At 39.7% G+C, this 18,578-nt stretch overlaps 2 protein-coding genes across 25 annotated transcripts in view; one reads left to right on the top strand and one right to left on the bottom strand.

Annotated features, from left to right (window-relative positions):
• Nucleotides 1-18,578, bottom strand: part of LOC145996124 (coiled-coil domain-containing protein AGAP005037) — a 1,065,133-nt gene that overhangs the window by 168,619 nt on the left and 877,936 nt on the right. The gene's annotated exons all lie outside the window — the stretch shown is intronic.
• LOC145996125 (C-reactive protein 1.1-like) lies at nt 1,815-17,869 on the top strand. Its single transcript, XM_083132429.1, has 4 exons — nt 1,815-2,127; nt 8,611-8,716; nt 12,377-12,591; nt 17,517-17,869. The coding sequence occupies exons 1-4, from the start codon at nt 1,933-1,935 to the stop codon at nt 17,805-17,807; spliced, it is 807 nt and encodes a 268-aa protein (XP_082988555.1). The 5' UTR covers nt 1,815-1,932; the 3' UTR covers nt 17,808-17,869.

The following is an 18,578-nucleotide window of genomic DNA, read 5'->3' as shown; positions in this document are numbered from 1 at the left end:
AGAACTTCATCACTTACAGTGTTGCACATTCAGCATATACGTCACTGAAAGTGAATCAGGGGCCAGAAGTAAAAGGGTGTGCAAAGTGAGAAAAATGTTAAGGAACCAAAAGGTCCTGGCACCAAAATTGATTGAGTTTGTGCTTAAGTCCACTTCATGCACAGAAAGGCTAATCGGGACTGGGCCTACAGTTTAAAGTGGAGGCCTTTTCCGAAATTGATGAAGGGACACTCACAAAGTAAACCCATGCCCAGAACAGGATTCGAACCCGGCACTCCTGGTGTCGTAGCGCGCTGCGTAACCACTACACCACGGAGGGGTGAGCTAATTCTTGCTCCACTGTTATTCTCATTTAAGCATCCTGAAGACGAAGCACCCAAGATTCGAACCTCTTCGAAGAAACATTGCGCTAACCAGCCCGTCACAGAGACAAGCCGAGAACGTAAAAGCTCACGAGAGCCTGGCATAAATTCTCAACTACAGACAACCTATAGGCAGTGCTTAAGTTCCCCAGCCACGCTACCAGGATTTATCGCTTCATCTCCAACAATGGGGATTAGTCTTCGTCACGCCATCCCATTATTAAAACAAAGAGCAACAGTTACCGCGAATTTGCACGCATCAAGCATCGAACACGCGATCTTGTGCACAAATGCTTAATTTATGATCGAAAGCTGTTCAAAGTTTCGAAAAATAAGGGAATGGGGGAAGTCCTTTTGGTCGATACATGAACACTTTGCTACAGATTTGTGGATTCAGATCTTGCTTGCTGCTCGAACAATCCAAGCTGAGCTTCATTGATTGATTGATTTTGATTTAGTTTATTTTACTTCGCATTTGTGCCTCTTGGCTAATTTGCGAAGATGGAGATGAGTGATGAAATGATGAAATTGATGAATGGACATTCACCAACCTTATCAACCTTATTTTCACAAACAGAATATAAGTGCAAAGAACATTTTAAGAGGCTAAGCGTCTTGACATTGGCAGGAACCAGGATTTCCTCCTTAAGTAGAGCCAAACCTTAATTTGGATTATATAAGCGTGGCTAAAAATGCTGTTACAAACTAGATATTTCATATTAGAAACACAAAACACGAGATGGAAAGAAAGAAGCTTCGGAAGAGAAAAACAGATGGCAGCACAAGGTGTTAAATAATATAATTGAATTGTTGGAGGATAAGTATCAATTTAATGAAAGTAGAAATATTATAGAAAGGTGCAGAGAAGATGAAACAATGTATAAAATAGATAAAATATGGAAAGGGAAATAGAAGAAGAGATTTTCATCATTCAACAAGTTCATTCTTACAGTAAATTGTTAGGCACGAATAAAGAAGTATTCAACCAAGTAAGAATTGAGGGATTAGAAGTATATTTCTTTCCGCATGGGTGACTTGATAGTTTACAATTATTTCGATATTATGTAGGTATTAAATTAAATAAATGCGTACCTATAATATGCGTACTCTTTAGCAATAATACTCAAAATACCGTAAATATGTAACATAGTCAAGGTTTGTATTAGGAGTGGAAATAGGAGGGGACCTAAAAATCCGCCTCGCCCGGGTGAAAATGTTATCTTGAGCCGCCCCTGGACATTGGCACCCAATGAATTAACCCAGAAGTAAAAACTACAGGTAAGGCAATGTCCGAATAACGACCACGCACGCATTTTTTACCTTTCCTGCGTTCGGATCAACGCGAGAAAAAGCGTAATGAACATCTTTGTTCCCAACCAGTACACTTTCTTCTACTCTGCTGCCCTCTTTAGTTAGAAAGTGGAAGCACGGTCTGCAATCATAGCGCTCGCGTTCACTTTCCATTCCGCCGAAGAAATGCAACAACCGCACGGCTCGCGTATCCCCCGGCGATGACGACCAAATGTGATCTGTTCATACTAAGACGCGCCGGTACAAACCACAGACGCACATGGATCCAGAGCGGAAATGCGGAATGATTTTCTTGTCTTTGTGCATTTTGGTGTTTGTCCGCTTAGTGACGTCAGCATCTTTCGATTCATGGACTCCTCTGGGTCCTGAGAATTCCCTGGAGCACAGCCTCCCGCCTTTTGACGATGCCTGCACCCTCTACAAGATAAATCTGACACAGCATGGCTACTTTCAGGTAAGTGGGCAAATATGTACTTGTTCTTTTCTAACCAGTGATGTACCGTGCGTTCATTTCGATCTTCAGCCGAGAGATCGGGAGAAGCGTGGCGGGCGGCGCTGACGGAGATGCCGACATTTGCGGCCTGTAATGCCCGCTTATTTTTATGGACATATGCAGACATTTATATAAATATTGCAAAACGAGCACTAACCTGTGTTATAAGAGTACGATTTTCATTTTAGTAGCTTAGTGGCTGTATGTGCTGATGATTTAACACGCCCATCTCCTGTGAAACACGGCGTAGAGGTTTGTTTGAAGAACGTTCTAACGCTGCACCAATTTCATCGGGTTTTGCTTCGGTTAGAATCTGTCGTTTTTGCTTAGGTGTTTTAAAATTTAACGATCCAGTTTCTCGTAATTTAAAGACAAGATGTCTAACCGTATCTCTATGTGGAGGGGAAACGCCTGGGAATTTCTGTACAAATTGCCTACAAACGTCTCGACACGAGTCTGTTTTCACGTAAGTGTCATACATAAAAATTCTTTGTTTTAACGTGAACATTGCGGCTGGCATTCCAATCGTCTCACTGACACAACACACATACACACTGCAATAACACAAATAAGTAACGGCAAGTAACCAAGAATAACACTTTTGCGCACAGTACGAAATTAACACGCTCTTGGTTTACATCTGCTCGCCACTATATTCACAGCTCTGTCTTCATCTAGTAGCGAAGAAACAAAAAACTCGAGCTCGGACATTTCGGATTGCAAGGAAGCTCACGAAAACCACTGACTTAACGGTTTCGACTAGAGCGTAATCTTGATACAGTGTTGCACATTCGAAACCTCCAAACGATCCCCATCGACACAAAACTCTCTCAAGGATATAAACTTAAGCAGGACGTTACTGGTCAAAACTATGATTAAAATGTTTTATTATCTGTGGCTCTTAACATCGTTTCTAAAGGGTATTTTTTGTGTACATAAGAGCAGAACTTGGATGAATTACAGATGATGAATTATAACACAGGTTAGTGCTCGTTTTGCAATACTTATATAAATATCTGGATATGTCCATAAAAATAAGCGGGCATTAAAGGCCGCAAATGTCGGCATCTCCGTCAGCGCTGCCCGCCACGCTTATCCCGATTTCTCGGCTGAAGATCGAAATGAACGCACGGTAGTTCTGGGGAGAATTTGTGCTGCTCTAAACTATTAAAGATAACTTGACTGGACTTTTTGTATTTGAAGCTCCAATATCTACATTGAGTGTGTGTGTGAGCGTGTTTAGGTATTCTGTTGTTTTTAGTTCCATCACAGCCCACCAGCAGTAGGCATTTGTGTATCCAAACTCGCAGAGGTAAGCAATTTTTCTTTTGGGTAATCTAATAAGTGACAAATAACCACCCAGACCTCCAAATTTAACACGGTTAGATTTCTACCTATGGGGAACTGAAGAACGATATGTACTCCACAAAGCCATGGTCACTGGATGACATGAAACATGTGATTGACACTACCTGTGGAAACCATATCTGCTGTTTCTTGATTTGTTGATCTGTTCCGTAGCATTACTTTTTTTTCAGTTTGTGTTTTAAGTCCACTTTATGCACAGTAAAGCAAATCGGGACTGGACCTACAGTTTAAAGTGGGATCCGAACCACTATGAGCCTCCACTGGGTATCGAACCCGGGACTCCTTGATTACAAGGCGACGACGCTGCCAATGAATATCTATAACTTTAAGGTATAGGTATGACACGCACAAAAGTTCATACATGTTGTTATTGGTGTTTCAATTATTAACGTTCAAAGAGTGTAAACACTATTTTGGGGCTATCCGTTTTATATAAATTACAGTCAGTGGCGTGTCCAAGATTTTCAAAGAGAGGTGGTTACGTATACTTTTTTAATAGTCAGCCGGAATACTGGGACAAAGGAGGATGGGTATGACCCCACCAACTCCCCTCCTGCACGCCACTGATTTCAGTGTTCCGAAAGTTATCTTTTAAAAGTTACTGGAAACTAAATTACAGTTAGTGGTAGGTTTGAAAGGTACGGTAACTGTTAAGTTACTTTTACAGTTTATTTGCCTGTAAATCTTCTTGGAAACAAATTAATTATAATAAAATAAACACACGGAATGTATTTTATTCATGGTATATAATATAAGTGCATAAGTCTTCTCTATGCGATTGCAAGAAAATGCTTTCTCCTTAAAAAATATGTCTACTTGGAAACAGTTGCCAAATTCAGATCTTCACCCACGTTATCAAGCTTCAAGTTAACAATATAAGTGTCGTAAATTAACTGTTTATAACGTTATTACGTTACTTCTATTGCAAAAAGGTAACCCAGTTACAGCTACTTGCCCATGTTTCCATGTTATGCATGTAAATGTAACTGACATCACACTCAAATGTATCGTGAACTGAACATGTAAGGAATTTATTAACAATCGCAATAACAAGCGATAAAAATGTTCAACCTTACATAAAATTGCTTATAAGTGGGTAAAATTACACGCCAAATACATTGTTATGCATGCTAAGTCACGAAACAGTGCAAATATAGTAGTTTACGTGACATCTTAATGCTTCTCGCAAATTTCTGCACATTTGGTAAGTATTCTGTGAATAACACAGCAAAAATCGTAGTTTTTGATAACATTCTGGCAGAATAAATGGAAACTATCACACGCAATTTAAACCCAGAGCAGCTTAACAACACTAAAAATCTGATAAAGGTTACGGCCTCTATATTTTGAGTCACACATAAATAACTGTCTATCAGTGGCGGCGATTGGGTCCAAAAAACGGGGGGGGGGGGCAAAGACAGTACATTTCCCTTCGTAGATAAGATTTAGCACAGGGCGGGGTCAAAAGTGGCGAAAACTGGGGGCAACTGCCCCCCTAATCGCCGCCACTGCTGTCTATTCTTATTTTGGTCACTTTACGTCGCTTTTCTATTTCTATACGATAATCGCGACAATGTGGATGCAAGATGAAACGATAAAATAGATAGGAGAAACGCAATGGCAACCGTGCATTACTCAGGATTCGAATCTGGACCTTTAGTTACATGTACCCAAAAGCTTGTTGGTTAATAAAGGATACATAACTTACTTATTAACAATAAGGAAGTTATGTATTGGGCTCTTATTTGTGGCAGAGTGTTTAGCTAAACATTCAAGTTAATAGCGATCACCTCATAATTAATTTTTTGTTTCTTTTAACAGTGCAATTAGCATGCATGTTGAAAATTTTAGTGCATTTTAACAGCAAAACAGTGGACATACTACCTTTTCCCCATCTGAGTAGAAGAAACAATGATGGCGTTCATTCTGTGCATTTGTTACTTCAACTTGATTCAGTTATTTTGGTTCCACAACTATTGGAAATGTATGCCACAATAAACATGTAAACAAGATCTTTGTAAATTTGGTAAAAATGTCATAGCCGGGAACTGGATTTCTTCAAATTTACAGAAAGTAATTTCAGAAGGTCGTAGAAGTGTTTTCTCGCATTTTTCAATGTATTCGCCCGCTAAATCATATATTTTTCTATGATAATGTCCGTTGCACGAAATCTGTTGCTTGCATTTCCATCCATGTACTTGAACCGGATGTTGCGAGCATCTGATGACGTAATCCCCGGTAAGTGTTTCCAAACACACAGTTTTTTTTCACTATATTGCCCAACCTAAAGCAACCTACCTAACCTTACCGTGATGCTGCGTGGGGCTATCGTGAATGGTTTTTGGGGCTCTTCGTGGATCGTTATACGATCCAGAATGGTGTTTGGGTCTATGCGGGAATTTTTCTGTTAAGAAGGTTGAAACACAACGCTAGTCAAGATTTGCCCGCCATTTTGCGTGTTCAGGAAGCGAGAAAAGAACGAACAATAATTACTCGATATGTCGACAATAGATACTAATTTCGTTTAAAAAAAGCTAAATCCCTTGTTAAACAATATTTCGCAATGCAGAATAGGTAAGTACGAATGTCAACAATTACAGACATTTCCCGGCTTTGATACTTTTACCGTAAATTTTTAGTCTGATTTGTCGAAGTTAACTGGATTCGTGGATGACATCCACTGGAAAATAATCATTAACAGTGAATGTGTCTCATAAATGGAATATAGGGATGCCAACGCTAGACTGATGTGATGTTCGGTATTATGCTTGGGTATTATGGCAAATTGGCACCAAATAAAGAATATACACAACATCTGTGATAAGTAAAAGAGTTTACAGGATTCTTGTTGGGAAAATTAATGGCAGGAGATATGTAGGAAGGCCAAGACGAAGAGGAGGGATAATGTTGAGATAGACCTAAAGGAAATCGGTAAGGATGGAAAAGATTGGATTGATCTTGCTCAGGATAGGGACAGATGGAAGGCTTGTGTTGCTGCAGCCACTAACCTTCGGGTTTAAGAAGGCTAGAGACTGAGTTAGTTAGTTAGTTAGATGAATAAAACACAAATCAAGTTACGAGTTTGCAGACATTCCACTGCATCCCATAACGTTACATTTTATAACAGTGACAGTGATAATGGGATATCCTTCTTTCAATCAAATATTTTTATCGTTAGAGTAAAATTGTGACTGTTACATAAAGAATGACACCAGATACCAAAATAAAACCAGAACCAACACATATGAAAGGAATGCACTATTTCTGAGTAGTCACGTGGTTTTGTTTATATTGAAGTTGTTCCCGTAGCGGACTATCATTTCTAAATCGACTCCTGGAAAGATATGAATACCTATATTCGTCTTGCATTCACATCATCTTCATTTTCAAAAATCATAAAACTAGAACGACATTACTCTGCTTTGTTTAGAACGAGGGTGATATGATCAGCACCACTCTCCAACTGCCAGCACTAGAGTGCTGCAGAGAGAGGATTTCGTTCAAGCGGCAAATAGTTCGCATAAACGACGCTAGATGGCGTACGGATTTGAGAGTTGCTTCGCTCGAGAGAATAACGCCCGAACAGGCAAAACGAGCGGTATACACACGAAGCCCAGTAGTACACGCATAACCGTCATTTGTCTGTGGTTAGTTGGCACTCAAATATGGATCGTGAGGTGAAAGACACAGTGAAATTGAAACTTAAGTGGACATAGTCATCATCTACATGTTAAAATGTAGTTTAGTCTATCTTATGAAATAGATGATTGTGGGCTGAAACTACCAAGGCAGGATATTTTACACATATGAGGCTACGATTATTGAGATTAAAATGACAACATGATATATACGCCTACTATCAAAATTGCGTGACATCTGTAGTCAGTCTTGCATGCATTTGCCTTAAAGGTTTGAGGAAAAGCAAAAGCAGCGAGAACTTCAACCTAGAACTCTGACTGTTCCTGACCTCACGAAGGTGCCAACTTGTCGAAGTGCACGAACAGGCGCAGATCAACCTCGAAAGAGAGTGGTGACGGGGAAAAGTAAATGTACAATTCCTTGTTGTGTAACGGACCTTTCCAATAATCATAACTCCAACCCTTTCTTCCTATGACGTAATTACATGTACACTATGCGGAAATGAATGTTGGAAATGGAAACATTCTCATGCAAGGAAGAACGTAACGTGCTGTTTTAAGATTTCCAACTTTTTCACCCAGCAGCAGCCGCCCAGTCCTGTCCCACGCAATAGGATATTGTTTATGGCGCATTGAAATTATATCCTTGTTCCTCTTCTTCTATTCTACACGCTGTAAAGAATGCAGTGGTTGATCGTGCGGCAACTGTGCAGGATTCTTGAGCATAGAAATGTAGTGCAAGTGATATAGCTTTAGTGAAATCAGATTAAAACAAATTAATTTCATTCCAAATTTTTGAGTTGTAGAGACTTTTCTACTCTGTCCACCAGATGAGTGAATATCCTTGTATTTTCTTTTATATTTCATGCAGTCAGTGTATTGAAATGCTCCTTTTACACATCTCGTTCAAGAAGAAGCTTTAAAGCTAGGGGAAACTTTGGCCATAAAGTTTCTCCTGTGTGACTCTCACGTTTAATTGCAATTTTTGGAATTTTGAAACCTCAAATCATTGGGTTTGATTGATTTGGTTTCTTGCCGGGCCCCGTGGCGTAGTGGTTAGCACATCGCGCGCAACGACGCCAGCCGGGTTCGAATCCCGGTTGGTTTATTTTACTTCCATTTTCTGCAACTTTTGGCTAATCGTGAAGATGAGGATGAGTGATATATGATGAAGGAATGCTCACGAAGAACACCTGGATTCGAACCTGGAACCCCTGGCGTCGTAGCGTGCTACGCTAACCAGTCCACCGCAGAGATGTTCGAATACTAACTAGAGTTTATTGATGTTATTAACAATAAACATAGCAAGCTTTCCGATTTTTTGTAACTTGTAACGATGTCAAATTCAAGCTGGAGGGGCTTTGACCCCTCCCGACGCCCATGTTCTAAATTATGAAATATCAGAATGCTTTAACTAAAAATTCATCTATCTTTTCAGTATGTCCAGTACAAGGCCAAATTTCCACACCTGTTGGGTATAACTGTATGCCTGTGGCAGAAGTTTGAAAATCATTCCTTGGATCATCCGTTGTTTTCTTATGCAGGTACGCTACGGTTGTTCTATTCTTAAAATGGACCATATACAGAGTGTCTCAGTAAAATGTTGACCATCGTTAAATAGATTCATAGCAACAACTCCATGATGTGATGTTCAAAACACATACACTGTTTCATCGAAGTAAATGAGATGGGTTGATTTTCGAACGTATTTCAGTATTTTTGAAAAATTTACGCCTGTATTAATATTTGATTCCGAATTCTGAGGGTCCCATTTCTGAAACCCAGGGCTGGCCCTAAGTGGGTGCGGGCTCTGGGGCATATACAGTATACGTGGGACCTGTAACCAAAGTTTTTCAGATGTCTAAAAAATCAAAAAAAAATCAGATATTTGGTCCTTACTCTGCAGTACAGGTGTCCCATAGCAATAATTTAAAATATGTACATTACTACACGTAATTTATTTATTCCGTAAAGCAGAACATGTTAAAAGTTAAAACAAAAAATTATGAAGGTTAATAAAACCTTCTAAATCCGTGTTTCATTTCATTTCCGATGTACTACTGGTGCGACGTTCACTATACAGTAAAACCTCGTTAATGCGGACCCCGATAAGTCGGACTTTGCTTAATCCGGACAGGCAAAAGGGAAAAAAAATCAGAATGCAAGGTTTTAAATGTGGCTAGAAGTCAACAAGAGAACTTTCCAAAGAAAAGGCAGTCAATCTCTGATGAAATGTTGTTTCCCGCAGACTTTGTACTGTACTGTATAGTGTATTTAGGCCTATGTCCTTTACATACACCATAATAAACGTGTTTTGTTGCTATAAACGGAGTTTCGTTAAACCGGTCAACTTATCCCCCCATTAGTCCGGATTAACGAGGTTTTACTGTACTTAATTCCAAAAATAGGTGTGTTCAATTGCAAGCCTATTCAAGTAGGAATTCTTAATCATATCCAATAACGTTCCCTATCATTTCGTTTTCATTGAATTTAGACACTGCAGTGAATTTACATTGTTTAACTTCCATCATTTCAGTCGATAATTAAGCGAATATTAACTATATTTTATTGAAATATTAGTACGCCATTTTTATGTAGTGTTTTGTTTAAAATGTTATTTCTGTAATGTTGGATGTTTTTAAGGGTGTCAAAACAATCCATGAAGTCATGAAATATCAGATTAATTGCATAATTGGCGCAATAAACTGCACACAATTATTTTTAATTGAAGCGTAGGGCTTTCCACCCTTTTTCGTCCTTCCTCTCCTCTTGATCATTTCCTTTTTCATTCATATTTTCCGCCTGTTTCTCTTTTCTCTTCCGCGCTTCTCTGTTTTCTACTTTTCTTTTTTTATCTGTAGCTTCCCTACTTCTTTATTTCTTCCGCTTCTCTCTCCTCTATTTGTTTATTTCTCTCCCCCCCTCTCTCTCTCTCTCTCTCTCTCTGTCTCCATTGCTTCTTTCTCTATGTCTTTCTAAGATTCATATTTATCCCTAGCTTCTCTGTTTTTCTTTCTACTCTCTCCCCCATCGCACTTTCTTTCTTCATCCTTCGCTTCTGTATTTCTTTCTTCCGCTTTCTCTCTCTCTCTCTCCTCTATTTCTTTCTTTCTTTCTTTATCGCTTTTCTATTTCTCTCTCTGTCCATTGCTTGCATCTTTCTTTCTGCGTTGTGTTCTCTTTACTCCTCTTCCCTTCTGTGTTTGTCTCCCTTCCACGTCTTTTGTCCCTCTCTCTCTCTCTCTGTACGTTTGTGCGTGGCTTCTTTATGTCTCCTTCTTTATCCGTCTCTAACGTTTCTCTTCCGTTTCCTTATTTTTCTCTGCCAGGCTCTCTAATTCCCTTCCTTTCCCTACCGCTTCTTTCATCTCTCTTCTTCCTGGACCTTTGGCTACCGTCAGGGCGAATGTTTTCAAATTTTCCTCTCCATTTGAAAAACCGCTGAGATATTCCAAAATCTGAAAAAGTACATCAACTTAGAATTCCTTCTAGAGCACTGACATGAATTTTCGTGTAGTTTGCTTTCACTGTTATCCAGATATTCTCAATAGCTTCGTGATTACGTAAGTCTATTAAAAACCGCTGAGATATTCCAAAATCTGAAAAAGTACATCAACTTAGAATTCCTTCTAGAGCATTGACATGAATTTTCGTGTAGTTTGCTTTCACTGTTATCCAGATATTCTCAATAGCTTCGTGATTACGTAAGTCTATTAAAAACCGCTGAGATATTCCAAAATCTGAAAAAGTACATCAACTTAGAATTCCTTCTAGAGCATTGACATGAATTTTCGTGTAGTTTGCTTTCACTGTTATCCAGATATTCTCAATAGCTTCGTGATTACGTAAGTCTATTAAAAACCGCTGAGATATTCCAAAATCTGAAAAAGTACATCAACTTAGAATTCCTTCTAGAGCATTGACATGAATTTTCGTGTAGTTTGCTTTCACTGTTATCCAGATATTATCAATAGCTTCGTGATTACGTAAGTCTATTAAAAACCGCTGAGATATTCCAAAATCTGAAAAAGTACATCAACTTAGAATTCCTTCTAGAGCATTGACATGAATTTTCGTGTAGTTTGCTTTCACTGTTATCCAGATATTATCAATAGCTTCGTGATTACGTAAGTCTATTAAAAACCGCTGAGATATTCCAAAATCTGAAAAAGTACATCAACTTAGAATTCCTTCTAGAGCATTGACATGAATTTTCGTGTAGTTTCCAAAATCTGAAAAAGTACATCAACTTAGAATTCCTTCTAGAGCATTGACATGAATTTTCGTGTAGTTTGCTTTCACTGTTATCCAGATATTCTCAATAGCTTCGTGATTACGTAAGTCTATTAAAAACCGCTGAGATATTCCAAAATCTGAAAAAGTACATCAACTTAGAATTCCTTCTAGAGCATTGACATGAATTTTCGTGTAGTTTGCTTTCACTGTTATCCAGATATTCTCAATAGTTTCGTGATTACGTAAGTCTATTAAAAACCGCTGAGATATTCCAAAATCTGAAAAAGTACATCAACTTAGAATTCCTTCTAGAGCATTGACATGAATTTTCGTGTAGTTTGCTTTCACTGTTATCCAGATATTCTCAATAGTTTCGTGATTACGTAAGTCTATTAAACTATTGATAATATCTAGACAACAGTGAAAGCAAACTACACGAAAATTCATGTCAATGCTCTAGAAGGAATTCAAGTTGATGTACTTTTTTTCAGATTTTGGAATATCTCAGCGGTTTTTCGAATGGAGAAGAAAATTTGAAAACATTCGCCCTGACGGTAGCCAAAGGTCCAGTCGAGCCTTAAGGACAAAACTTTTTGATATTAACGCCCGTTGTAAAATTTTCTGCGAGCGCCCATGTTACAACACTTACACTACCAGACTGTATATGTTATTTCGGAGAAAACAAAAGCCTTCTCACGTTAGTTTGCGACTTGAGCGCAGTCTATCCTATTTCGGTATGACTGTAGTGGCCGAATAAACATCTGCTTTCTCATTCAGCGACCTATAAGGACTTTCTAGTACGAATTCTAGCTCCCTGGAAGACAACCTTTAGTGTGCGAAGAACAACACACCCAAATGAAAGACATCTGCTTATTTCTTACAGAGGTAAGCCTGATATAAACTGTACAATAACTTACAATACAATATAATGTGAACATTTCCGATTCTGACAAGCATGTCTCTTCCAGTGCCAGACCAGCCGAGAGCAGTGCTGGCTTGGATCTCACAAACGGATCGGTCGAGCTACTACAACATGGCAATTGCAGGTCACACACTCTACACCATCAACTATCCCCTGAGGGTGAAGCGCTGGTACCACTCCTGCCAGTCGTGGAACTCTGAGAGCGGCGAGTGGATGATATACATCAACGGAGAAAGGGTTGGCAAAGGATTTGCACCAGAGGTAATTATTTTTAAAATGATTTTACTGTATATACAGGGTGTCCGTAAATGATAGACACGCTTTTAGTTTGCACCGAGGTAAGTATTACAACTATACAGTTGCAACTAGTAGCTACCATTTGAAAGACAAGCTGAAATATTTTACGTTCCTGCTCTTCTTAAAAATACACCGATGAGCCATTATAGTATGACAACCCCGACGCGGAGAGTAACACGTGACACGCTGGCAGGATGGTACGTATATATTGGGCAGGTCTACAGGCTGTTAGTAGTGTCTCCGGCGTCAGAATGGGAAAAGCGGCCGATCTCTCACAGTTTGAGGTCAAATTGTGATGGCACGGCACCTTGGTACCAGCATCTCTGAAACGGCACGGCACCTTGGTACCAGCATCTCTGAAACGGCACGGCACCTTGGTACCAGCATCTCTGAAACGGCAACGCACCTTGGTACCAGCATCTCTAAACGGCGTGGCTTGTTGGCTGCTCTCGTGCTGCTGTTGTGAGCACGTATCGAAAGTGTTGTAAAGATGGGCAAACAACGAAGCGTCGTGCAGCCGTGTGTCGACATAGGCTCATTGACGCCAGAGGCCAACGGAGTCTATTGCGCATTGTTCGGAGCGACCGCAGGGCCACAGTGCGAGAAATCGCGCACAGGTACAACAGTGGTGACCAGGATAATGTTTCACAGCACACGGTTCATCGAACACTGCTGCAAATGGGACTGCGGACATAATGTGATAGCTCATTAGGTAGGTGGTCATAATGTAATGGCTCATCGGTGTAAATCCTTGGCATTCAAAGATACCAGAACACCTCTGGATTGATGTTCCAGGAAGTGGATATGTGGTATCGAGAACGAGACAATGACTTTCGAGATTTATCGATACGAGATCGATAATGAATCGAGACGAAACTAAATAGTCCGAGACTTTATATCTCGTTGCAGACTTCGGCATAATATGCGAATAAGAATGTCTCAATCAAATTTACAAACATACCAAACTGGTATCTACCTGATTCTTTACAGAGCAGCGGTGGGGTGCTCGACTACCAAGCTGGAGACCCAGCTTCGTTTCCCCGGGATTGAGCTCAGATGCGAATTACCCAGCAAGGTTCTCGCATGGAGCGGCTCTGGGGGTAAAGGCGACATGAACGTGGTGCTGATCACGTCACCTGCTTAAATGGCAGAGATGTGTGAGGACATATCTTCATATCCCTCATATGTGTCCTTACGACATGTTGTAATGTGTAGTAACTTTACTTCTTTGCCTTGTTTATAATAATTTCACAGTAAATTCATTAGTCGCAATTGTGAACCTGTGTTACGTGGTTGTACAGTCACGGACACTTCTGGGTTGTAACGATTCCATTGAAAGTTAATATGTGTTGCCTAACTCTACAGAAGTTACCATTGAAAATATGATATTAAAATCCACTGATCACGTTATGCACAGGAAAGCTTATCGGGACTGGACCTACAGTTTAAAGTGGGATCCGAACCACTATGTGCCTCCACCGGGTATCGAACCTGGGACCCCTTGATCACAAAGCGACAGCGCTACACATTTGGCTAATCGCGACGACGAGGATGAGTGATAATATGATGAAATTGATGAAAGGACGCTCGTAAAGAACGCCAGTGCCCAAGCCTGGATTCGAACTCAGGACCCCTGGGGTCGTAGAGTGATGTGCTAACCACTCCTCCATCCGGACGCCCATGTACGTACAGCTGTTCGTTGTGTTAGAACGTACACCCCTGGCAAACACGTAGCCGGGGAGGCTAAGGGAGCTAAAGCCCCCCCTCAAATCCTACAAATATCTAATTTAAATAGTGTATAGTGGTAGTGGTAATTAATTTTACTTCCTTATAGCAGGAATAAACAATAGATCGAAAAACGTTTAGTGTACAACAGAGGAACCAGGTTTTTATTTTTTTTATTTTCTACCATTTAATCCAACGAATAAATGGATCCACAGCTCTCAGAATGTATAGCCTTCTTTGTGAGAGGTCACACAATATAAACTTTACGAGTAAAATTTGCCCAACTTTTAAAACTTTATTTTTTTTTAACGGAATGTGTAAAAGTTAATAACAAAATACAATAACTATGAATTTCAGTACACTAACTGTACAAAATGTAAGAAAAATAATGGACAAAAGTGTTGGATATTCACTCATACGGTGGATGGAGTTGCAAAAGATCTCCTCCATTTATGTAATAATAATAATAATAATAACAATAAATTTGGAATTAAAATTCGTTTATTTTTAATAACTTATAATAGTTGTTATTGTAAAATGACAATTTTTATGGTCATCATTATTATTTCTAGTACTCAAGTTTTATCAGTGGTCTACAAATATTTCTGGCGACGCCTGATAAGGGATGAGCCCCCCTCCCCGGAAATAAAATCCTGGCTACGGGTCTCATCCCTGTACTTCTTAAGACACCTGCTGCAAATTCCCCTTCCAATATTGTTTCCCTTGATAAGCCAATAACCCCTATCGATCGGCTGAGTGCTGGTTGAACTTGCTAGGTGTTGATTACGTTCATGTTGCAATAAGCCTTCCCCGTCCTTTCAATTAACAAACAGGGGGGGAAGAAAGTCGCTTGTGCATGTTTTGGTACGAGATACTCCCGATTGCTCATTAGAACGTAAGATTCCGTAATTAAGTCACGTGTTGACATCAGCAGGGGTAATCGATTTCAAGAGTGGTGATCAAAGAGCATTCTGGGAGAAATTACAGCAAGGGAAAGTTAGTATCAGCCTATTATTTTCTTCAGAAATACAGGGCGTTCAGAAATTGTTGTGCGCGTTTTCCTTCACTTCACTCCGTGCTCATAAATCAGATACAGCTACAGTTTAAACTTTGTTTTACAACACTACGATATTCACTTCGAGGATGGACAAGATTGAAATGGCAACACTGTCATTAAGTTTTCTTGTAAGTTAATAGATGAGGGCATCCCCTTCAAGAAGGGGAAATTCAATATTGAATTACCACTATTTGAGCTAAGTGAACAATTCGGAAAAAAAAAATAGTTTTAACCATCAGATGTGTACCCGTATCAAGCATTCAACCATAACCATCCTAGTGTCGAGAATAAAAAGCGGTACGCCCACTTTGTGATCACTCTGTGTATATTTGTTATAATGTCACTTACGAATGATTTCCCTACGTATTGTACTGTTATTGAATTGCATGGTTTTTGGTGTGAGTAATTTGATAAAGAATGAGGATTGGAACATACATGATCTTAAATTTCAACTTCTGCTCATATTTCACGATGAGTTTTTTTCAGTACAGTACAACTATGTGTACTTAACTCGTCTCATTCATCACCGCCATTTAGTATTCGGTTTGTTATCTATTGTTCTCAATGAATACATACAGACTACATTGTATCTTTCGTCTACAGGATGTCCAAGAAGTTACCCAACCGAGATTTCGAACGTACGTAATCTTGGTACAAAAAGCGATAGGGACATGAAACTTACACTGGATATTAACTTTGTGCGGATATTTTTGAAACATTAAAACAAGAAAATCATACTCTAAATGAACTTTCAGTATGCGGAAAAATGTTACTAAGGTGTAAAAAAAAAAGTATTTGTACGAAGTAAAAACGAATACTGATAAAAGACAGCTGTTGGAAAATTGCAAAATTTTTCGATGTGTATCAATGGTCTGTGTGGGTAGGTATCGAACTGATATATGCATTACAGACGATTTTATGGGGTTAATTATGGCATATTCATTAAGAAATGTATGTTTTATTCGAAATTACGAGGTGTGCTGGCAACATTGCTCGTGACAGGTGTGCCCGACATCTGGTTATGTTATTCAATCAATACCCAGATGAAATAAAAGATTTGAAATTTATCCCACATAAACCTAACTTTCATCCAAGCAATTGATTCCGATTGGTTGCGATATTCTACTAGGATTACAGTCACTTTACGAAGAGAGTTTATCTCGTAAGTCAGGGTTCAGAAACTTGTTTGCACTTGTGGGAACCAGTGAGCACTCCTGTGCGATGGCAGTTTCCCGCCTTCAGATTACATGAACGCGACGGACAAAGCCCGTCCTTCCCTTCGTACAGAACTACTCATGTGCGCACAGGGTTACAGTGATCTTCAAGGCCTGGCTTTCCGTTACACAGATATGAAGAATTAACTACGTAAATTTGTCATTTTCTCTATCAGTTTCTTGAAATATCTTATATTTTGCAATCATCTTCTTTACTATTTCCATCTATTCTATTAATGTTTATTTACACTCTCGTTAATAGCTTTTTTGTAGTACATAAGCACCTTTCACAAATAAAAATAGAGTCCTTACGCTACGTAAATCATTTGTGCTCAAATGGTGCCATCTGCTGGTTAAAAAAGTAATTATGTAAAATATGTGCAAATTGGAGATGTGTGTTAACAGCATCAAATCTGACCTACTTAACCCACTCACACATGCAACCAACAGCAGACAAACATGTGAATAGGTTAGAGTTGACGAGTTGTATCTTTGCGGGTGAACCCTGCCCAATACCGGCTGCGCAGTAGCAAGGGGGAGGAGCTACTGGCTGCGCGTCATTATCCTTGCGTTCTGTCCTTGCTGTCGACCACCCAAAGGGCGAGTAAGTGGCAACTACATAAACGTATCTCTCACACTCTGCGCGGAGTAGCCAAGGCCACCCGCAAAGATACAGCTCGTCAACTCTAGGCAGGTTATAGGCCAGAACCAGATTCCGTTCCCGCTAAAATGTTCCTTGTGGTCAAATAGAACGCCCTTCAGACAATAAAGAAGTTTTTGGCGGGATATACATGACGTCATAACAGTCCTGCTTGGTAGTATATCTCCCAGCTGGTACAGTTATAGTTGTAAAAGTGGCATGTTGCATGACATTTCTTCGCTTTTTTTTTCAGTTAATTGGTTACGTCATACCAGGAGCTGGAATAGCCATAACCGGCCAAGAACAGAGACAGTATGGCGGTGACTTTAAGGACGGCATGATCGGTGAAGTCACCCTGCTCAATGTGTTTGCAGCGTCGCTAGGTAGACACGCCGCAAGGGAGGTGAAGCAGGTGATGCAATCTTGTTCCGCGGATGGCCACCCTTACCCACAGACCTCAATCATCTCCTGGAACTATACGCCAAAGAAACTGTACTCCGGCGTACTCTACATGCCAGCCAGATCTGTCTGTGGACATTTTTGAGTTCTTTGTGCTTTCGATGGCTAACTGGTTGTGCATAGAACACTAGCTTCAGAGCAGCGTAGCCATGCAGCACAATTTGTGCTCGTAGAGACATGTCTTGTTGTTGATATGTATATCTTTTAAGATTATTTATTTTGCTTACCTAACTATTGTACAAGATCGAAAAGTGGAAGGAATAATAAACATATGTGTACATAGTTTTCAGAATTATTTTCTAAATGTATCTTATGGAACAAAGTTTGAAAAGTAATGCCCTGGCTGTTTTCAAAAACTATTCAGAGTTACAGCCCGATTACTTTTGGAACATCTCCAGCTACTGTGTGAATCTAGTTAGCTAGTCTACCAAGATCCTACAGCGTGAGCAAGAGACTTACCGATAGGTGCCGCGTTGAGATGACGTCAGCGGCTAGGTTCTTGATTGGATGCGTCGGGAGTAGTGACTCGCTTCCAAGCTGAACATGCATAACGGCCAAAGATATTACGAAAACAAATTCACTGTATCAATTTTTAAATATGTGTGTGTACATTTTAGGCTCAAATTTCGAAAACTCGTGTTTCCTTCTAAATGTAATTACTTTCTATAATAGTTATTAACGTTGGTTATCTATATATAGTTAGCTCTAACTATGACGAGAAGATAAGACGGGACAAAGGATAGGACAAATAAAATTAATAAACCAGAGGTGCAACGCTCGAATCCTGTGTAATTCGTAAATGCTTCACTGTTCATTCACAGTGGCGTGCCCAACGGGAGTTTCGTGGGGGGTCATA

Source organism: Lepisma saccharinum, chromosome 12 (genome assembly GCF_977018435.1).
Source record: "Lepisma saccharinum chromosome 12, izLepSacc3.1, whole genome shotgun sequence".
NCBI lineage: Eukaryota > Metazoa > Arthropoda > Insecta > Zygentoma > Lepismatidae > Lepisma > Lepisma saccharinum.
The sequence above is the reverse complement of the archived record's forward strand: the minus strand, read 5'-3'. Positions and strand labels throughout refer to the sequence as shown.